Source organism: Nestor notabilis, unplaced genomic scaffold (assembly GCF_000696875.1).
Source record: "Nestor notabilis isolate BGI_N333 unplaced genomic scaffold, ASM69687v1 scaffold324, whole genome shotgun sequence".
Taxonomy (NCBI): Eukaryota; Metazoa; Chordata; class Aves; order Psittaciformes; family Psittacidae; genus Nestor; species Nestor notabilis.
Genome location: NW_009926627.1, coordinates 15,121 through 38,752, shown reverse-complemented (window position 1 = coordinate 38,752; position 23,632 = coordinate 15,121). Strand labels below are relative to the sequence as shown.

The following is a 23,632-nucleotide window of genomic DNA, read 5'->3' as shown; positions in this document are numbered from 1 at the left end:
TTTCTGTTAATCCCACTTAGGTTTTCCTATTACTGAGTTGCTTTGCTGTCCAGAAGACTGAAAGGGGCACAGGATTTGTGAAGTTTATTTGCTATATGTAGGCAAGGTAAACCTTGTTGGGTCTTTCTCCGCCTCCTCCTCATGTATTTAACTGATTCCATCCTCAGAAGTAGCTGCCTTTCATTATTATGCAATCACCTCCAAATTAATTTGATTAAACTGAATTTGATTAAACCTCATGCAAAGCTAGCCATTCTAGTCACATTTTGCAATCCTTAAAAAAACAACCCCAAAACCAACCAACAACAAAACCATAACCAAAAAACCACCACAGAAACAAACCACTGGACAAATAACAAATAAACCACTGGATAAGTAATAAATAAACCAGACCTCAGGATTAAGTTTTTTCAGGAATATCTGAAAGTAGTTTGTTAGCCAATAGCAAAAATTTCTAACTGAAGTAGTTCTGCTTACAAACAATCAACATTAAAATTGTCATCCTGCTGCTGTTTATGCTGAGAAATCAGTATCAGCACATTTCTACAGCTTCTCAAGTGAACATTTTTCAAGAGAATCTTAAGAAATGTGACTCAACATGCTATCTTTGTAAAAAATTAAACCCTCTGATAAAAATAAACCCTATATACACCTATCCATAAATCCCATCATAAAACAACCCATAACATCCAACTTCTATGTAACATAGATCATTAACAGAGCCCTTATTTTGCAGCTTTGATAAACGACAATCCAATGTTGTGTTATAATAGTTTTAGCCTACCTAGTATCTAGCTAACAGGATTTATTGGTTGTAATAGGTTAATGTAGTATAACAAGTTCAACTTCAAAAGCCCAGCTTCTAGAACAACTAATTTAACTTTCTTTACAAGAAAGATGTTTATTTGAAGGCATCGCTGGTTTTTTCTGTGGAAAGAACACAAGATAACCACAAAAGTATATCTGCAATGCCTCTGTCACGATCATATGCAATGATTCTTAAGAGAACCATAGCCAGTTTGGCACTGTAATTCAGGAAAGAAAACATTCACTTACCGCAGTGTGACTGGAAAACCTGTGGCTTGACTACCTGATTGCAGATATTGCACACTACAAGATAGAAATCATCATGAGCTGGATAATGGCCAAATAAGTGCATATCTGTGGGAAAGTTAAAAATATATACAAGAATTAGAAATTATGCTTTAAATATATCTTAAGAAAAAAAAAATTATTGAAAATACTGTAGGGCCACTACTGTTATATTAATTTATACAAAGCAAGTTTATACACTGCTCCACAAGAGCTTCTTACTATGTTTAAGAAATCTTTTTTCATCTTCTGGATTTAAAGGTCCTATACTAAAATGTTGCAGTCTCATCCCTCAGAGAGAGCACAGGCAGCAACACCTTTGTCTTAATGGTCACTGCCAAGAAGTGGAATAAGCGTTTCTGCCCCTGGTCAAATGTTGGAACAGTAAAATAATATGTCTTTCAAAATCTCTGCCTAAAGTTCCTTTTAGAAAACATGGTGCATTGGTTATGCTCCATGTTGAAGTATTCCAAGCTTGACTACAGATGCTAGAGAAAGTCTCCAGCTTAAAAGCCAGTTATAGTAACCAAGGCCAAGGATCCTACAGCTTAAAATACAGCCAGGAATGTCATCCCTGCTTTGAACTAGATGTCATGACATGAAATTTCTGACTCTGTGCAAATGTCCATCCTAGTTCAAATGCCCTGCTGTTTGTTTCCCCAACAAAAACTCTAGGAAGAGACAAAGTTGGTTAATGAGGTATTTCTCAGTGACGGCATGAGGACTTTCATGAAATCAAAAGACGGGTACAGTCGGATGATGACAGGCACTTGTCCCTTTCAGCTGAAACACATAATACAATACATGCATTCTTAAGCCATTACGAATAAAATGGGCTTAAATTACTACCGAAGGCCTCTACCATTACAAGTGACATAACTTGTGTCACTCTGCTTTGCTATAGCTTAAGAACAAGCACATATACTCATCCACCACAGCTCAGCTGCAGTCGCTTCTATGCACTTTGGTGTGATCCTGTCACCATGCCCAGTGTTGTTAATGAACGTGTTGCTGCATTAGTAACCTCATCCTGAGTATCAGCCACAGAGATCACGCTACCTCTCAGAACAGGGCAGTGACATCTTCATTTAAAGATCTTGTAAAATGGCATTCCAGTGTTATTCAGCAGCATCTGAAATCTATTACGGACCTTGCAAATGCAGCCTCTGACTCAGGCTGAAATATCAACCCAGTGGCTTTTAGACAGGAGGAAAAATGAGAAGACCCTCAGTGAAGTCAAACATGCACAACAGCAGCTGTGATTGATAAACATCAATGACTAAATCCTACTGCTTCAATAAATTGTATTTTTCTTTAAAAATAGTAATTTCTTTCAAAAAGTGACTTAAGCAGGTACTTATTTCATTAGTTCTTAACCAAAGCAAGCATTTTTGCCATAGAAATATTTTGAGAAGTAACTCCACCCTGGCACATACTGCTCTGTAAGTAACATCACTGCTTACAATGGCAGTACTTGGCATGATGAAGTAAAAAGTGTGTTCAGCCCCTGAAAATCCCAGAGAGGAACAGGGTACCCCTCACAGTAATTCAGGCAGCATCGCAAATAGGTCCAAACAGGCTCACTCAAGCATTCTTGGGCACAAATCAGCACCACCAACCTGCAGGTATTTCGTAGTCTGATACAAAGTGAATTGTTCCTTTATCCCCTGAAAACCAAAAGCCTCTCTCTATGTTACTGCTCGTACCAGGCTATGAAATCCAGCTGAAAGGTTAACCAGTCATGACCCCTTTGCAGCGTGAGTCTTGAACTAGCCAAGCTTTTAAATGCGTTACAGCCAGATGAATGCAATCAACACATTCAACTTAAATTTAAAAGAAAGACAGTGGTGAGGTGTAAACTCCTCTGGTAATTTCTTGCTGTAGTTAGCGTTAGTACTGATGAAGCCAAAACTGCACAGTTAAGATTAAATTAAATCCTCCCTACTGGTAAAACAAACAAACAAAACCCTAAGCAGGCACTATGTCTGACCTGTCTATTTTATTTCTTGTTTTAATATGGTCAGTGACCTTAAAAATCATTTTACATTGGCAATTCTTTGCCAAGGGTATTTTTGATCAGAACCTACAGATTTCCACTAACAGCACTGTAAACTCCACAGGAATGATTATTTCTTCCAGATATAGTTTGACACAAAGTCTCAGCTCAAAAACATGCATTTAATTACACTTCTGAAGCATGTAAAAAATGGATAAATATCTCAACAACTTCAAACATTTTTTTCTGTTGTTTGAATGATCAAGTGACAATCTTTGCATGAAAACAAACAGACTTTGCCCTTTACAAACATAAAAGTTACAACGTTTTTCCACTTTAAATTCTTTAAGTACATTTAGCCTTCACAACTCTGTATACCAGCCTTTAAAACATGCCCAGTTCTGAGGCATATGAAGTCTGGCTGGCTCTGATTCTGAGTTTTTATGAAGCCTGGCTGCAGGTAGTAACTCACAGAAACACATAAGGTATAATACTGGAGAAATCTATCCAAGGACATAGATGGAGTAAGAAATCAATTAGTTCACAGGTTCACAAAATCATGTATGTTTTCACCAGGCACTGTCAAGAAACAGAGCATGAAGGAAAAATCCTGGTACCCGCGAGCTTGCCGCACAACCATGGCAAACAGCACTGCACCTAACTGGTAAATAGCACCACTTCAGTTTCTTCAGTACTGAGGAAGAAGTTTATATGCAAAGAAACTGCACAGATGCATACGAGTACACACCAAAATGCTGCTGTGAGAAAAACAGCATCAAAACAATGCACAGATGCAGAGTAAGTGACATCCTAAAGCAGCGCTTTGGAAGTTTTTCATTTTGCAGATGCTTAGGTACAGCCCAGTGGAGGTGCAAGTGGCTATTGCAAATCTTACAATATGAACTGAAGGTATTAGCTACCTGTCAAAAGTCCATTTAAAGTAATCCAAGGATCTTAAAGACATGAGACCACAGGTTGGAAATCAGAAATAAGAATCACAGTACATATAAATTGCTATTATTAAATCAGAATAGCTAAAAATTTTCAATTAAACACTCTCTTTCAGATTGGATTCCTTAAGAACCTCCCTATTTAGGAGTTTGTAAAAGAGGAAAGTTCATCAAGAACAAGCAGGTTCAACTAATGCTATCAGTTCATCAACATTAACAAGGTGACACAAATCAGTTTCACAGTAAAACTCATAATTTTTAAGTACACACATAATATATATAAACTACTTTTTAATTAAAGCTAGATGAATCATTAATATTATCCCGCTAGAAATTCCAACTGGGGACACACTTTATTAGGTGCAATGATATTACAAATGCAATCCAAATCAGAGAATTTACAATGAAGAAAGCAAAGAAAATTTAAAAGGAAAAAGAAACGAGAAAATATAAACAACTATATATCTTTATATACATGTTTTCTTGCTTTTAATAAGAATAGTTCAATGCTACCATGTCCTACCCAAAGTGACCAGGATTGAAGGCGTATTGTGGACCCTGGTATCTTTCTTAGATCAGATTAGAGCCATTTGATAACCAACACCTTGTACGTGCAGTAAAAAAGACAACAGCCTCTCCTAACAAAAATTTATCTTCTAAAGGCAACAATCACAGCTCCCTGCATTCTTAGTCAGATGCAGTGGTGATAAGCTTTTCAGGAAAGGTTAATTCTGGAGAAGAAAAAAGTTAGCTCAGGAAAGAATGCTTCATGGAGATAGGCAAAACCACTGAAGAAGACAGCAGATAATCGGTGAGTAAGATGAATGACTATTGAATAGTACTGACATAATTATCAAACTACAAAAAGAACAGGGAGGGACAGAAGAGCAACTGCAAAGAGTATTTACATACTACCAAAACTTGGGTCTCCCCTTAAAGGGAAACATGTGCTCAAGGTCTGCACGACTCGTCCCAGACCTGCATGGTGATATCTATCAGAGCCTGTGACCTGCTTCTTCCCTGTATGCAAATACAGATAGCTGCAAGTCTGAGACAGAGTGATGTGCCTAGCCCTTCCGGTAAGTAAAAGCTCTCCATGGCCCCCATCATAGTTACCTAGTTTTACTGGAAGATGCTTTCAGCAGATGCGAAACAGACTCTTGATGGCAAGAAAGAAGAGACAACTTATTTCCCAGTACACACATGCTTTACAAGAGAGCTCTCCATACATACCCCACTCCTTGTCAATACTGAATTGTCATCCCCTCAAAATGAATCTCTTGGACAGCGTGTCTGTTGATACTGTACACTGACAAAAGCCTTGCTTGAAAATGAGCTATTTGACTAAGAGGATGCGAAAGTGCCCCATGTCATGTGAAAAATATGCAAGACAGGTGGAAATCAGAGACAGTGAATGCTGACTGTAGGAAATAAGACTTTCCTAGATTAAAATCTTAAACCAAATATTTTTGTATATATGCTTTGCTATGGTGCTTCGAAAATAAATATAACTTCTGCTTATAGTTTCTGTATTACAAACATTTGCAAATACAAAGACAGCTGCAGCCATAATGACATAGTTTTGCAAGATATCAGCTTGGTAAAATGTGCATTAAAAACACACATACCACAGAAACAAAAGAAAACGTTGCTTCTGCAAATTGTGACACAAACACAAAAATGCAGGTGTCAGACATGACTTGATATCTTCTCCAAAAACACACAAAAAGGAATTATTTTTAGTAACAATCAAAGCCAGATGACTTCTATGAAGTTCCTTCTCTATTATTATACAGTTCATAATCATTTACATCCAACTGCATAATAAGACACAAGCTATAAATAATCTAAAACATTCTTCCACTTCAGAATTTAGGTTGTCAAACAGTAAGACCTCACAATATTGCGTGGGAAACTGAATTTTTAATGATGATCTTTTGCTGTAAGTTATACACACTTTAAACATTCTCTTATATATCTGTTGCTCCACTAAATATACGCATAAAGTCTGCTTTGAAAAATATTAGTGATGCTTATGTGTAAAGAGAGAAAAGGGGAGGGAGGAAGGGAATGAGAAAGACTGTTCAAGACACACTAGTTTAAAATTAATAAAGAAAAGCTAAAAAAAAGAAGAAAAAAAAAGAAATGGCAAAAATGGTAATGGATAAAACCAAATCCATGTGGTTTCTCCAGCTCCTGGAGATGCAGATTTTTAAACTCTGTGTCTAGAAATACAGTTAATATTATTTCCCTCTTGTTCCACAGAAGTGACAAATCCATCCATCATTCAAAAATGGAGGAATGCACAAAAAATGTTCAGTGCATAAGATTACTCTTACATTTGAGATTACTTAAGAACTAAGTAATTTGAATGGTGAATTGAAACTTGAAACTGAAACAATAAGAAGACATCTTCAGGGTATTACTCAGACAGCGGTTAAATATGCCTGCATAGACAGGATAGTCTTATCTTAGAAATAAATGTCAAACTCTTTCCATTTAACATCAGCTTTATTCTCCCCCAAGTGTGGTTTTCTTTTAGTTTTCTTTTTTTACATAAAACCCAGTAAATTGCTTCAGTAATTAGCTAGCCAGTATAAATTGCATTTTACCTCTGAAAATGCCAGAGTCATAGTTGCAACTAATCACAAAATAATTTAAGCTGAAAGAGATCGCTGGATGTCATTTACTCTAAGCCCCTGCTCAAACCACATCTCACTTCAGGGTCAAAACCACAAAGCAATGCTCAAGCTCATTTCTTTTCTGATGGAGAAATGCAGGTCATGGCTGAAGTAACCATGATGTTGAGAAAAAAGTAAAATTAAAATATTAAGGACAGGACTAACATAGACCCAAACACGATCATCGTAAGTCCTAACTTAAGTCCTTTGGACATTAATGCAAGGAACCGAAGATTGGGGATGCTAAGAAAAAAGTGATTAAAGGGAAGAAAACAGAAATACTGGACTTTCCAACAATAACAAATGAAACACAACAGTGAAGAAAAAAAAAATGCAGGGAAAAAACAGCAAATAGACTTCACAAGAGTCAGTGTGGCAATGAGTCAAGGGTCATGACACCTTTAAACCAGAGCAGTAACTTCAAATGGTATGCTGCCTCCCAGGTTACAGCAATCATGAGGATGCTGGCAACCCTAAAGAATGTTGGGAATTTTTCATTAATTATAGGTTATCCAGGAAACATTACCTCCAATGACTTGCAAAGATTTTGTACTACACTGCCTTATCTAGGCATTTGGAAACTGTATTGAAGATGGAAGTGGTGCCTTCCATTCCCAAAGACCCATAACAAAAGCAAAAACTGAGGGTTCATAATCGGGAATTAGCTAACTAAACAAATATTGGGGATTAACAGTATCTCCATAACTTTTGTAACAACAATTTATTTTGAAGGGACTATAAAGTAAGCTACATATCACTGACATTACTATTTTGCCTAAGACATTATATATATATAAAAAAAAAGAAGAAAATAAGAAAGAAACATGGGTAAATGCAACAAAGCTTTTCTTCCACAGCTCTGAAAACTTTTATGAAATTTATGTAGGCTACTTGTCATGCCATTCTAAAACAATTTGGCAACACGGGAGCAGAATTATCTGGGCTACCAGCTTAACGTATCACAAGAATACTGGAAGAGAAAACCTGAAACTCACAAGTTTAGGAAGTATGTTGCATACCTACACCACCAAGAAATCTCAGCTTTTCACATCTTAAGTTATCTAGAGGATAAAACAGTAGCTAATATAAGTTTGTCCTCCTTGAAAAACCTACTTCTTAAAACATGCTTATATACAGGCACATGGTCCCTTACCTCCTGGAGTAGGCAGAAGACTGCTCATCTGCTTATGGAGTCTTTACTTCACTCTCTGTACACGACTCAGATAAAGTACAGCCTCCAACACTGAACAACTAAAGTGCTCAGCTACTCTTTTGTGTTTGCAAAGACATTTAATTTCTTCTGTAACAATCTTCTTTTTCTAACAGTGTACAACACTCAAACACTGTTTTACAATTTTCTGTAGCCTCACCACAATTTAAACTAATCAAAGTTAGGCACTGGTATGGTCAGTTTTGACTCCAAGCTTCATATTCCTGCCCCTCTCTTCTGCTTGTACCATGAATTAACTGATTCCACAAAGAGTCAAATTCAAGATAACTCTGACCCAAGAGCAAAGTAGACAAGAGGAAGGACAAAACAAAACAGGAAAAGGTTTTCTGAGTTTCATTCCATGAGCTGCCTTACTGTAGAACTTGATGAACGCTACCACTAGTGTAACAGAGGAGAAGGAAATGCAGAGCCCAGAACTGGGGAGCAGGAGGACAAACAAGACCAAGACCAGTTAGAACTGCTGTAAAAAGCACTGTAAAGATACTGCTACTTGTCTCTCAGTTAAAGATAGCAATAAGCAATAAAAAATAATAAATTTATTAATTTATACTGCATAAAACCATTCAGAAGCATATAATCTCATTTTACATAATTCTTTATGTTTCTAATACTTCAGACTACTGAAATAATCTTTAAAACATTTAAAGTTTTAGAAAAACCCCAAAACACTGAAGTTCCCACTTCACCACGTAACCTTCCAGTTATTTTGTGCAATGTGACCAGACAGGTTAACTTTTACCTTTTTAGTTCCTGAACACACTGGCTTTCTTGCCTGTCCTTCAGTAAAAAAACCCTCTCATTTCTGATGTGAAGAGTGCATACTAAGAAATCAGTGCACATTAAGAGACGGTCATATACCACTGAGGTCTGTTTTGGTTAACACTTTGTTTCTTTTTTTTTATCATCAGAGTTTAAACTACAGGGCAAATACAAACATTAGAGCTTCTAAAATATATTAATAAACTATATTAATAAAGTTCAGTGAACATTTGCATTTGGCTGCTGCAGCCCAGGGCTGGAGTGACAGGGGATGGTCCTAGAAAGAATCACCTAGAGCAAAGACAGACAGTTCAGTGCCTTGGCCATGCTCTGCATTGGCCCTTCTCTTGCAAGTCACCATAGAAGAAATTGGAGAGTAGAACAAGGCTGAAAGGTAAAGCAAAATCCAGTTTAGCAGGGTGACAGGCAAAGAAACCTGTGCTTGTAACTGAAATAGACATCATTCACTTACTCAACATTCAGTTTTAACTAGGTAAGTGCAAGAACTTGGATTTTGAGTTGCCTCCCATTTTACATATAACAACATATTCTGTGAATCAGAGCAACTACTTACAAAATCTACTATTATAAAATCATACAATGTCAACACCTGAAAAAAAAAATCTGTTATGTGGTAAAATAGACACCAGTTCAGCATATTAAGATCCAAAGACAGAAACAACAAGAAGAAAACCCAAAGCTTCCACACATCAGTTAAATAACTTGCCTCAGAAATAAAGGTGAGCAAAATACAAGGAAGAAATAGGCTTTCATGTGTTTAAAAGCAAGGTAGAACAGTCATCTTGATGTAGACAGTGTCTTCAATTAGACCAACAGGTAAACAGTCAGATCTGGCCTTTGAGCTTTAAGGAGATGTGTGCCCCAAAATGTCCTTTTCCCCACCAGCTAGTCTAATTAAAAGTATTACCTCTAGCTACAAATTTCATCTTGCTTATGTCTGGAAATCTTCAGGACAGCAACAATATTATTAAATGATAGCAAAATTAAATTACTGAGGGCAAGGAAACACTAAAAGATACATTACTTAAAAAGATCCAGATTATGCACTCACTATCCAGAAGCAGAGGTGACACCCAATCTGTAGAACATAGAGCATAACTGTCCTCAGGCTCCTGAGTAAAGAGAGCATGGAAAAGAAGTCCTGATCTGGAGACTTTCTTACCCTGCAAAACCAGTGGATTTCTCTTAGATGCTCACATTTATCAATATCAAAGACGTTGGCGAGTGAGCATTGCTGCACATAGGTGTGCATACAAAGGATACAGAACATGTAGGAAGATTATCAGCCTCTACATTAGGTTCCTGATTCTCAGCTTCCCACAGACAGGCAGTAAGGGGAGGAATGGCTGGAAAGCATCTTCATTTCCCTCATAATTCAAAGTGAATGTCATACACCTTGACTAGAGAGTCTCCATGAACCACTATATAGCAACAGAACAATTCTTTCTTCCTTGAACATGTATCAAGAGAAGTCTTGCTGCAAATGAGACTTGTCAGCACAAGTAGTACCCTTCATGGATGACAGGACTGAATTTCAGCTCAGATTGATGTATGGCTCTCCTGAATTAGATGTTTGACCTTTAGTAACAGTTACAAGGGTTGCATTGCATACATACTTTCCCAGACACTTCTACAGCAGGTGGACTTTTACCAGCTTCTCTTCTGGGAGAGCACACCTTGACAAAGGAAGAGATGTCAGGTCTACAAGGTAGCTGAATAACAACTTAGAAATACAGTGTTTCAGCTTTTGATTTTCTGACATAAGACAGTTAAGCTTTCTGATACCTAGTCAAATAAATTAAAGGAGCAAGGAAACATATTATCAGTAACAATTAGGGAATTTTGCTGCTAAGATGGGCTATTCAAATACTCCCACCACAGATCTAACTTTTTGATAGTCTGTCACGAAGAGTTTGGCTAAGAATGCCAATGGGGAAGAAGACTTCTCCCCTTTAATAAATGGTGATAAAGACCATCTTCATAATACCTCTACAGCTGTACTCAAATCCATCCAAACAGGTGATTTCCAAGACTGGCACCAACCCAGCCAATAAGGCAAATGGTGTTTGACAGAGTGGAAACAAGGCTTTTCAAGTCCTTCAAAGAAAAACCTGCAGAATTTGAAGGAGACAGCTTTGCTTGACAGATGGGAAAACATAACTACTTTATGGTAATGGAGAATAACTATTCTTTCAGGAAGTTGTCTATATACAAGGCATTGTGGTTTATTACAGAGCCTCATATTAACCTGTATAACCAGGTTATAGACTGGTACCAGCAAGACCTCGACCTGCCTAAGCCTCGCCGGCTTGGAAGAACACTACTAACACTTGCACTCTTCTCAGGAGCCTGCTGCTTCTCCTCATACATCCAGGTTGTTACAAAGCTTCCCTGCCTTTTTTGTTATGAGGCGGACTTCTTTCTTTCTGAGCTTCTTGATCAGCACTTGGTTTAATCCCATTTGGTGCTAGACTTACATTAGTAGCAAAGTGTAGCCCAGAGGATGGTCATCAGATCACAGCAGTTAAAAGAAAAGATAAAGGTTGAGAATGTTTAACTTCAGCTTAGTAGTACCACAAGATATTCACCAAATACAATCTTGCTGTCATGACATGAAACTAGGGGAAAACTGCAACTGTTACCTACTCCCTCCTGACTTTGCCTACAGAAGACTAGCTTTCCAAGCCTCCTGGAACAACTTGACACTGTTCAAAAATACTTAATCTCAGAGATGAGAGTGGCATGCACTACTCCAGCAGGACCAGCAGCAACATCACTTCAAGAACCTGATCTACATACATAAGGTATTTCCTCCTTACAGAACACTAATTAAGATTTTTTAAAAGAAGTAAAAATGCAAGAATTTTCATTCTGGAGAAAATGCACATATTTTTCTACTCAAATATTGCAAATATCTTTTAATGTTCAAATTCACTCAACCACTGCTAGCAGACTACTTCAGAGAACAAAATAAGCTCTTGTTAGAATAGCTGAGGAATAGCCAGAGTGAACAGAGAAATTTATTTAGTTCTTAATGCACCATAAATGTTGCTTCAGGTTGTGGCTGGCTGAAGAGGTGAGAAGGTAGCATAAACTATTGTCAATTTGCCTTCTGTCTCACAACACAATAATCCTAAAGGTTCACCATAATCAGTAAGTGACGTGCTATTATTTGATTTCAAACCAGCCATGTTTCTACATGGACTTAATGCAAAGATTTGAAGCTTTCTATTGAGCAAGTAAAAATAAATACCTGAAATAAAAATAAATTAATAACCCATCTGTACACTATACAACAGTGTATCTGTACTACAGATCATATTTACAGGGGGTCAGGGTGAAAACTAAGGTGTTTTTCCTTATTTTTCCCCTGTCTGCTAAAACCATAGCTTCAATTATCTTATATATTAAGTGATCTGAAAAACAGAGTCTGAAAGGAAAAAAACTTCTCTGATCTTTATTGACTTCCCCCCTCCCCACTCCCCCGGAAACATTGAATACAGCCATATTAGGAACTAACCTCTGAATGTGGAGCAAAAAAACCCCAGAAATTAAAAAAAAATACAATTAATTTGTAATATTTTATTTTAGTAATTCCATCACTTGGAGTGTTAGTAATGAAATACTACAAGGGTTGCAGGTTTTCTTCTTTCATTTTCTTGTCAATGCACACCAACAAAAAGATGTTATCTGTGTGGTAAAACAGTCATCAGGAGAAAAATCCCACGACTGAAAAAACCCTTCAGTCCTGTTTCTTCTGTGCAGACTGCCATGAAACAGACTTTAATCCTCCAACTGGTGCTTTCTTCATAAACACTCAGCAAGACACAACTGGCACTCACACGCTAGCTTGTGAAGCTGTATTATCTTCTGCAGAAGAGCAGCTCTGGTTTAAGGCAATACAACTGGACTGAAGGAGAGCACTGGCTTAATTCCTGGCTCCCAAACAACATTCTTGCATGACCCTGATTAGATTTTTCTGTGCCTCAGTATCCCATCTCTAAAATAAGGATAATATGCTCTTTGTCTGCCCTGCCTGTTTAGATTGCAGCCTTTCAGTATTCTCTTACTATTTGTCCATACACTGCGGCCACAATGGGGCCCTTCATTTTGGCTGGGACCTCACTATGACTATAGAACAAGTAATGAATAAGATAATTTCCAGTATGTTTTAGAAACTGTGTGTGACAATTGGGATGCTATTTATTAGATAAGTCTTAATACTGTTTAAAGGAGCATTTTCATATCCAAGGGACATATATAATTGCATCAAATCTTCTTCTTTGTTGACATTTCCAAATAAAACTTTTGTTATGCTTTCTTTATAGAAATCCTGATTTTTTGAGTAAGAACATTAGTTAAAGGGTTAAAAAAAGGCCTATAAAAAAAGAAATTTTCACAGCTTTCTAGCCCAGCTGTTTAATAAGAATATTCTGATTGTTACTATAATAAATGTTTCATAATAAAAGTATCATCAGCAGTAAAATATTTGTCAGACAAAGACTAACGAGTATATTCTCCTAATTTTTCTAGCAGGGAAAATGAAAAGTAAATGAGCAAAAAACATTGAGAAAAAGAAAAATCTCTAATCTCACCTATGTCATTTTATCAAATGCTAAGTGTCTCATTGCTTGTCCATATACAGGAAGAGTGGATGCACATGCTGTTCTCCTTTCCTCAGGTGTTGTTATGGGTGCCTCTGTTGCTGTCAGAGCACCCATTACTGCTGAAGGAAGCCAGTATCTCTTTATACTCAACCTGGTCATCAGAAAACTCACAGAAAACTCAAATCTAGCTCTTCCTCTCCCAAAGTGTTCTGTGCAGTTTTACAGGCAAGTTGCTATTTATGAAAAGTAAGGGAAAACCCTGTTGTTTCCGCAGACCTAAGAAAAAAGATGTTATGTCCAGTAAAAGTGCAAATTTGGTGTATATCATCTTGCACTACTGGGTTGCTACTTGAAAGCAAGTCACTTATGATTAGTACTGTCCATTAAATATGTGGTGACTGCTGTATACCTGTATTGGTTAAGACTAAGTTTGCACAGAGACATAATCACAGCTAGATCCAGGACCTCACTGCTACATCGTAACAGAAATGGAGCTTATCTTTAGCAAATCGCTTCATAAGATACTACGAGGGAATTTGCTGTTTACCTGCTCTATTTACCTGCTCTATAGCCAATCTGAGCTCCTCGGTCTGTCAGCTCTTCAAAAGCATAGCTAAAAACCCCTGAAACATAACTAAATATCTAAATACTTTGCATCTCAAAGCAATCAGAAGCACCCTCTGAAACTAATTAGTCATGACATTTACAACACATATGCACTTTACAAGTGAAACAATCTGCAGCATTCAAAAGCTGAACAAATTAAAGAGGCACTTTCTACACAGCGACGTGTATGAATTTCTATTTCTTTTCCCCAGTAATTGCCTGGCTTTTTCCAATCCCCAAGTCCATTGCTAAAGGTACTTTTGTATTGTTACTTCACTTCTCCCTTCAATAAAAGTCAAGGACAAGAACATATTTTAATTTAAGAACCCTCTTCTCAACAAGATGGAAGGTATCTGTTCATTCTTAATCAAGAGCTGGGTATTAAATGAAAAGGTATTGTCTAAAAGGACACAAATAATTTTTATGCCAGTTCTCTCTGTGCTTTTTCTGTATTGCCTCCTACACCTATAACAGCACTTCTCTTCAGGAATATTGCCTTTCATGTTAACTCGTCTCTCCTACAAGTCACTTTCAGACAGACTTTCAATAAGATCATCTTTTTCCTCCACACAATTCCAAATGAAATGGATTTCTTTCTCTTTCTTGTTGGTGTGCAGATCGAGGTACTGCCTTAAGTGCTCAACTGCACTTTTTTTTTTTCATTTGGAGGACTTTATGCCAATGAAAAATATATGAGAAAAAGTTCACTAGTGGATAACAGGATATGGAAATATGAATGAGAAACTTTTTAACCAAAGTCCAGACATGCAAAAACTCTACCCCCGGGCCACTGAGACAAAACAGTTAAAGCAGGCGTTAATATTTCCTGCAGATTGAAGAGCAGTGTTTAGTTCCACTATCACACAGCTCCAGAAAACAGCTCTTGTTTTACGAATTCTGCTCCCAAGGGAATAATTATCCTTGCAAGTACAATCACTCAAATACTTTTACTGTCTTAAAAAGCATACATACATCATCAGCTCTTACACTGAGATTTATACAGTACACTTACAGGCACACCACAAACATTTTCCAGAATAGGAATACACTCCTACTGGATAAACACATAGACAAACTAACCTGGCAATGCAGCACTTTGTAGTGGTACAGTAGTCTCCTCCCTGTTCCAGGAGATAAAAGCACAGTTTACCCAAACTAACCGAGTCCAAGCCAAAAGCCTGCTGCACACCTGAGGGAGTGCTCTTTTCTCCAACAGGCACAACCCTTGGAGAAGAACAAGGTCATGAAGGGCTGTGGTCAGTACAAGCCTGTATGCCACTAATGTGTCCATCAAATTTTCAACATGAACGTCCTAAAGCATACGTGCATGCCACATTCAAGGTATTCTCCTCCTTCCTGTTCCCTCCTTCTTCCACAGGTGCTACTAACAAAGTTACAGTTAGTCACAGGTAGAGGATCAAACCACAATTTAAAGCCTCAAAATAAAGCTCTGCAGTAATCACCCTGTAAAGGAGCGAACATTGCTACTAAGACATATTTACGAGATCTGCTGCCATTAGATGAGAGAAAAATGAACATTTTGTTGTTGCTACATCAGGCAAAAAAGGCTTCAAGAAACTTGAGGAGCTTTTATCAACTAAAGAATGAGCAAAAGAAACTAAGTATTTCCCCTCTGAAATGGTATTTCAGGATTCTGAAAACTAAAAAAATTTACAGCGTAAGTCTAAAGAAACCTGCCCATCTAGGAGAGATGAATGAACAGCAGAAGAATGAAATGAAAAAGCAGCAGAAGATACATGTTACTTGTATCTGTCAGGAAAAAAAAAAGAGTTCTACACTTGTTATGCTGCACGGTACCACTCATAATACAAGTCATCAGTTTAATATTGTCACTCAAAGACATACACACTAATATAATAAAAGCTATTAATGGGGCTCTTTCCTTTTAATGAAAGAAAGCAGCAGTTTATTAGTTCAATCATGTTATTGTTCTCCTTCAATTTCTGCCACACTGAATACTGCACAAGTAAGATTCTGACCTGCACATATGTAATTCTCACTAACAAACAAAAAATTATGCAAGAATTTCATTTGCATATTCTCAAACAGACTTGAAAAAGCTTCAGTTGTCTTTGGAGCTGGTTTGTATGTTTCCTGGACAGAAGAAAAAGGTGGCTTTTGGGGAGAGAACTACTCAAAATACAGAAAGATGACTGGTTTTCCAAATTTTTATCTTAAGTTCATTACTTTACAAGGATCAGTTCATTACTTTACAAGGATCTTTACAGCTCACTCTTCTTTACAGTATTACCTCACTTTCCGCTATTTGGCGGTAGCAATGACTTACTAGCACTTGGTTAGCACTTCAGGTGGTAACTCAAATACCACAAGATAACATTTCTGGAGCTTGAGAAGTCTTTGTTTTTAAAGAAAGTCTTTGTTTTTAAAGGAAGAGCACTGCTTGTAATCAAGAATCAGCAGGCAGATTCAGATATTGACATGTGCTACACTGACCAAATACGTAAGAATGTTTTAGAGCCACTTGACCATGGAGGTAGCAAGCCTGCTTCTCAATGCAGCCCCTTCAGTCCGGTTTCCTTGCAGTGGGTACTTGGCAGCTTCACTGCTGTCGATACCTGAGATCAGGGTACAAAGGGCTCAGCCGTTTTTACTGGGGAAATAAGAACACATCAGGAATATACACGAAGAAAAGTGCAGCGAGATGAAAGCAAGCTGCCAAAAAATGGCTCTGCTCAGTGACAGTCTCAAGTTCTTGGCACAAATGTGCAAAAGGTCAGCAACATTTGCCATTTGCTAACATGACCTGGTCCCAGAGTGATGCTTTCACCGGTACCCAGCTTCCCAGATTAATCTCATCCACCTAACAGCTCGATGACATGAGCAGACCACTTAACACTTTTTATGCTGCAGCCTGACGCCTGTCAACTTTGCTTAGCAGGAATCTCCCCTCCAGCATTATACTATTCTGACGATTTGGGTGTAGCAAAGCAATTGTTCATTTATTTCTGAGGATTTGGGTGTAGCAAAGCAGTTATTAGTTTATTTCAACCAGTATTACAGTGTTGTGCTAGCTCTGCAACAGTTAAAAGAAAAATCAACAAATCAGTTCTTTTTAAAGACTGGTTCCTCATGTGCTTAGAATCCACATTCTTTTCAGCTTTTCTTCAGGTCTGCTGGGCCTCCTAGTACTCCATGATTTACCTAATCGTGGTGTCATTGAAACAAGAGGTTTCCTAGATAGAGTCCAAGAAACAGCCTTTCAGACACACGCAATTTTCTGGCACGTACCTGGCTTCTGCAGTGATAGCGCCTTGAAAAGAGAAAAAGGAGACAGAGAAGCAAAAATACACTGCCTTGTCTCGTGCATTTAAGGTACACTCCAGCATCATAAAACAATAAAAATATCATCAAGATTCATGGACAGAGACCACTTAAGAGACTTTTTCACCAACCCCATTAAACAAAAATATCCTCTGCACTATTACAAAGAACAAACCTTCCTCCCATTTACTGTAACAGCATGGGTCCTTGGCGGGCTGTTACTAATTACCACACAATCCAACAGACAGGACAGTGGACAAAGGAAGAGTCAAACCCTGCATTCCTTCATCGCCTACTGGGAAAACTTTTAGCCAAATTTCTTGAATTCTTAATGTCTTTCCTTGTATATCAGGAGGAGCTATGTACATTGTAATTCCTAACCAAACACTTCCAAATTTACTAATGAAAAGCACTACACAAGGAAAGATGTATGTCCATTATTATGCACTATCTTAATATATGTTAACACCTCATCTGCAAGTTTATGTGATAATTACAATGGTGTAAGTGGCACTAATTCCTATCATAGCATTTCATTTGGAAAAAAAAAACCACTGGTATTACTACTTTTCCAGAAGACTGAGTTAAACAAAATTCAGCTTCTGAAAAAAAACACAACCCCAAACCAGAAAATAGCCTAAAATACGGTACAGCAGCCATGCGAGTGAACATCTGTCCATTGAGAATTGTCTTCATGTTCTCCAAGTGGAACTATATCGAGGATCAGAAGCAAACTCTGGAGGTGCTTAGACGAGCTGAAGCTGCTTCAGCGTGAAAGGTACATACATATGTTAATGCAGGACTGCACTGTGTATGCCTTTGCAGCCCCACACCTCTGGAAGGTACCTGCCTTGGGGATCTTGGTAGCAGTGGGGTGAGAGGTTAATGTGGTGGATGGATTTAATATAATGCCAGACAGAATCACTATTCTAACCAAAAGAGGCTGTGAAATTCTTTGTTAAGTGGGCTAAATATCCAAGCATAGAAAAAAAAGAGTATGCATTAACACCCCACTCAGCACAGTGTAAGGAGTTACCATATACATCTGTAAAGTGCATATTTGGACTATCACTCACAACTGACATGCACCTTCTTTGTGAATCTCCTGTTTGTTAGAAGTGAGTTTTGTTGAACAATGAATGGCATTAGCACTTGCAAATGTAAACTCCCTGTTAATGAAGCATCTGTAATGATCTATCCAACTAGCCTGCAATTTAATACAGTCCTGTTTCTGAGATTATCACAAATAGTTTTTCCAACAACTTTTCAATGGAAAGGATATTCTGCAGTTATCAGAGCAGAAGTTTTGAACAGTCAAAAATTTTTTCAAGCATTCACAAAAGAATGTTTCTTCCTAAGGAAAACTCTTCAGACCAGAATACATTTCCTTCCATGATGTTAAAATAAAGCACCTTCAAATCTTCTATCATAGGCAGAGGATTCCTAAACCACTTTGATATCTTAAAGTGCATTTGTTCCTTTGAGTTGCGAAGTTCAAGTGGAGCACATCATTTCATACCTAAACAGTCAAATGGCCTCAATTTAAAACTTGCCTCTCAATTGCAGGCATTAAAGAGTCAAGAATCTGTGTAGTTTATAAAACTGAACTCTGTTTTGATCAGAACAACATGTTTCTGCAACGTAAAAAGCCTCCAAGAGCTGTAAAAAAAAGCACTAACTATGGGGAAGCACATACTCTGAGTAAGTTACTAGGATGCACAGTTAGTGCATAACTATCATTAGAATTAAGCAGTAAGTAAATAAATTAATTCACTGATTTAATCAATTTCTTTAATGTCCAAAATGTTACTTTATAACTTTACCACTCATTACCTATATCTGCAATACTTGAAGGTTACTTGTAACATCCCTTTTTAACTATCAAAATTCTTGTAATATTACTACATTTTCTTAACATAATTTTATGTTAGTGAATAAAAAAAAAGATTATTTTTTTTCCTTCCTGGCTATATAATCCTAAACTCTTCCTGAACAGAAACCAAAACTTGCTAATTACAATTCTATTTCTTTATCGCTTAAGTGGAAGCATTTTCTATTTCATGCACCAGCTGAATTTTATGTCTAACACTATCAAAATCATCAGCTATTAAATTCAACAATACACTAACAAGTTCAGTGGAAAACATGGGCATAACTAAGATCCAACCCTGGATTCAAAAATCTTAGTTTATCACTGCATGTACATAAAGTGGGAAGATTTAGTTTCATCTAAGAGTCATATTTTATGGCCAGAAGAATGCTGCAGCTATCTACCACTAACAGTCAGAAGCTGGTCATTTGGCCATTCACAATTGATTTATTTTGGTTCAGCATCAACAGGGTAGCTACCAGGAATTAACAGATGACAACTCCCCATGTCAAAGAAAGGGAGAAAAGGAAAGAAGAAAAAAGAAGAAAGAACAAAGGGAGCAATCATGAAAAAGAAATTGTAATACAATAAAAATCACCAGTAATCATTCATGCCCAGTTAATTATCAAAACATGCCCTAATTCTTATGAAAATAACACATTTGTAGCTTGCTCACCATCTCTGTTTACATTCTAAGATAATTTACAAGTGCTTTACAACTGCATGTTTCAATAACCTTACAAGGACTTTTATTCCTCTGTGGAAATAGAGCATTACAAAATGTCAAACTTGTTGCAAAACCACTGATGAAATTGTGAATAAGATAGTCTCTGATAAAATTTCCCCTAAAAACTATGCTATACAAAAAAAGAACTAAAGCATTCCTCCCAGGTGAACAGTTCTCCTTTGCAAAAAAAGGATTTTAAAAATTATGTAAATAACATAGGACTATTTTTTCCAGTTCTGTCATCAACTGTTACTCTGTATTTTACCTAAACTTGTATTATAATGACTGGATTACTGTATCATGACACCTGAATACAAGGATACAAGGATCTCCTTAAATGACATGCACTGATCTGACTGCATGGCTTTCAATTCAGAAGACTTCTAGATTTTACAACCTCCAAACATAAATGAAAAGGAAACTTTCTCATTTTCAAAATAGTCAATATTCTCAACTTTTAAGAAAGATTTTTGACATGCAAGGTGAGCAAGATCATTCATAATGGGAGCTATCCTGCTGTTAATGGAAACTTTGCCCTCTATTTTGCGGTGCAGAGTGCTGAACACACATACCAAAGGAACTGTAAGCATCAGTAGCCCAGACAAAACTCAGGACACTCCAAGCAAACAAAAACTTAATAATTTACCACACTTCTTGATTCCTTCAAACAGATCCTGGCAATTTCCATGCTCATATAGGATTCCCCTTAGGCATATCTGAAGCACTTGGATATAAAGCAAATTAGGCAAGAGGGCACACTACTAGCAAGGACACACCCCTAAAACTTCAGAAAACACACTGCAAAATCCTCCCTGCTCCTCTTCCCTATCCTCCTTCCCCAGGGTAATTTCCTCTCACCTCTAGCCCTCTGTGCCCTTTCACCTACCCAAGCACTCTAACTAAAAACAAACCTACAGCAGAAAATGCCAGGAGCAACTCAAAACCAAGCAAAAGAAGGTATCACATACGACAGCAAGTTCCTTGCTGCCAGATACCTCTGTGAATGAAGCATCTCCATAGGAGCACTCTGAGTCAGTTTACTCTCATAAAAAGAAAATAATGAGCTGATATCTGCTAAAGTGAAGGAAAGCCTCCTTCAAGCTATGGAACATATGTAGTAGCACCGTACTCTGCCAGCTGCTTGGATCAAATTCTGAGGAGAAAAAACCAAATCACAATTAAAAACTGTGTGAGGCTTCAATACATAGGTTAGTAGAGTGCAGTCCACAGATATTCCTGTATAATACACTCCAAGGCAAGGTTTGCCAGAGCTGACTGGACAGAGACCTGGATTTTGATGAGTACCTAACATTAGACTGCAAGTACAGCAACATTTTAAACACAGCCAAAGAATACAACAACAACAAAAAGCACAACTACTCTGGAAGAGATTTTTGTCTCTTCCAAAGACTGGCACTTCGTGGAGAGATACAGAAAAGCAGGTGTTTTCTCTCCTCATAGGAAGAATTAAAATTCCACTCCTGCTGGCAAGTTAAAGCTGTGGTTGGTCTCAGTCTCCATATGTACCTGGTCCTCCATTACCCTGCTCTTCATAAAAAGATAAGTGGTTACTCAAAGTGAGGCAAAGGGGAATGTAGCCTCTGCACAGACACAACTAGCTACAGTGTGATAACAAGATACGTGTCTTCAGGGAATGTTGTTGAAAATGTGTCATGTGCTGTAATCACATGCAGCAATTTATTTTGTTTTTTATCCACCTCAGCTCATACAGTCTCAAAATGAAGACGCATTTAACCAAAGCACTCCAGCAACACAACTGGAGATTTATCTTACATCTTTGGAGAAAGCCACTTGGCCTCTCCATGTTTCTGTTTCTCCATCTGTGACACTTCACAGAAAGCTTGAGAGGCTTAATTTATCAAGCAGCCTGCCAAGTGCTTTAGACAAGTGCGTTACTAAAGCCTTGAAGCTGTGTTCATTGGTTCTGAAAGGGTAAACCATTAGTCAAACCAAAATAAAACCAACAATATCCTTAAAAGAAGGCTACACTTTTAAAATGCAGAAGTATCATGTTCTCCTTATTTTCCTTCATAGAAAAAAATCTCCAGGCTTTAGGTATTTTATTACAGTAGGACAGAGACTAGGTTCTCCTGCACCATCTTTCCCTCCATTTACTGTTACACTCCTGAAGGACGTGATAAGCAGGGAGAAGCAAACCAGTAACGCCAAATGAAAGTGGCACTTGCCCAGCCAGGCTCATTGTCCTCAGGCCACAGGGGAAGGCCTGTACACACCAAGGCCTGTCAGCAATCTTTAACTGACAGCAGATGTCAGCTACAAGTTGCCTGATTAGGGCAGAAAACAGTCTGGATGCTCATACAGACAAGGGCAGATTGTCCCCAACACCTGCAAAAGACTATGTATTAGATACTGGCAGTGAACACTGTTTGAGTGCTACACTTCTTTCAAAGCAATATCCACATGGAAGTTTTGTACATATCCAAACCCAAGGTGTAGGCTTCTGCTCTTTTTTAGATTTTGCTTTTGCTGCAATATCACTGAGAGAATTTTCATGAAGCCATTCCTGGCAAGTCTACCTAAAATACTGACAGTGGACAAGGATCATCTAAAAATACTGGCTATATAATACAGACACAATACAGACCAACTCCCAAATACTAGTTCCTCTAGAAGAGACAGCTGAAAAACTAAACACAACTTTCATTTAGGCAAAAGACCCCCAAGCATACTGTATAAAAAGCAGAAAATCAAATGAAGAGAACTGATGCCTTGAAAGAGGGTCATTTTGAATCACCAGATACTTAAGAAAAATCTGAAACCTGAATGCAGATATGGATTAAATGATGCTAGGAAGGTTAAGTAGACCAATCGTGCTTGATCTTAGCATGGTTGTTCGTATTCTGTAGAGCATATTACCTAACAGCACATCCTGGCCTAATCCAACATTTGATAAATTGTGAATAGAGGGATCTATCCACATTTGAGAAATTGTGGATAGTGAGAGGACCAGGACAGGGCCACTCAGTCTAAACACTCAGTCCAACTCAGTGCACAAGTTACACACTAAGGGTGACTCTGAGTGTAAACTTCCAAATGTTTTGTAACCACTCAGCTAAGAATGGATGGATTAGACACTTTTCAGTTGTGCCAAATTGTTATGAGCAGTAACAAGGAACTGAGAAAGATTCAGATTCCCTAAACCCTTAAAACCCCCTCATGGTACTATTACAAGGTAGCACAGGTCTTGTGTCACCCTGTAGATTCCTGAACAGAAACAGCCTGAGGTCATACACACAGAACACACACTGACATACATTTAGAGCAAATCTCATCTTCCAATTCACACTTGGTTTTAGCCTTTACAACTGCAGGGAAAAAAAACCCAAACCAAAACCAAACCAAAAAGCAAAACAAACAACAAATACCCACCCCAAAACAAAACAAAAGCAAGCAAACAAACAAAAAAACTCCCATATATTCCACAGTCCTGAAATTCTTTACTTTTTGTTGGGTGTGTAAGCCCAAAAATCTAACATTTCATAAAAAGAAATCCAATATTGCATATTTTCTTTTTTAGAACCTCAATTCATGCTGCCTTCTTCAAGTTTTTGGAGGCAGCAATACTGGTAAGGGGATGAGGGAAGAAAATTCATAAACTTTAGATGCAGCACATTTGCTTTCCAGTTATTTTGTAACTCTTGTAAGCACAGAGTTACGGAGTTCTTACAAGAGTTACAGGACCACAGATGCTGGGGAAACCTCTGAAAGTGTGTCTTCATTGAAAGTATGTTAGGCGCTTCCTTTAAC

The 23,632-nt window shown here is 37.7% G+C and overlaps 1 protein-coding gene across 2 annotated transcripts in view; it reads right to left on the bottom strand.

The window, feature by feature from the left end:
* The window catches only part of ATXN7L1 (ataxin 7-like 1), a 112,301-nt gene that overhangs the window by 73,692 nt on the left and 14,977 nt on the right, over window positions 1-23,632 (bottom strand). For both annotated transcript variants that reach the window (XM_010013607.1, XM_010013608.1), the window contains exon 2: window positions 1,057-1,161. In XM_010013607.1, the coding sequence (XP_010011909.1) occupies window positions 1,057-1,161 (105 nt within the window). The remainder of the gene's footprint in view (window positions 1-1,056; window positions 1,162-23,632) is intronic.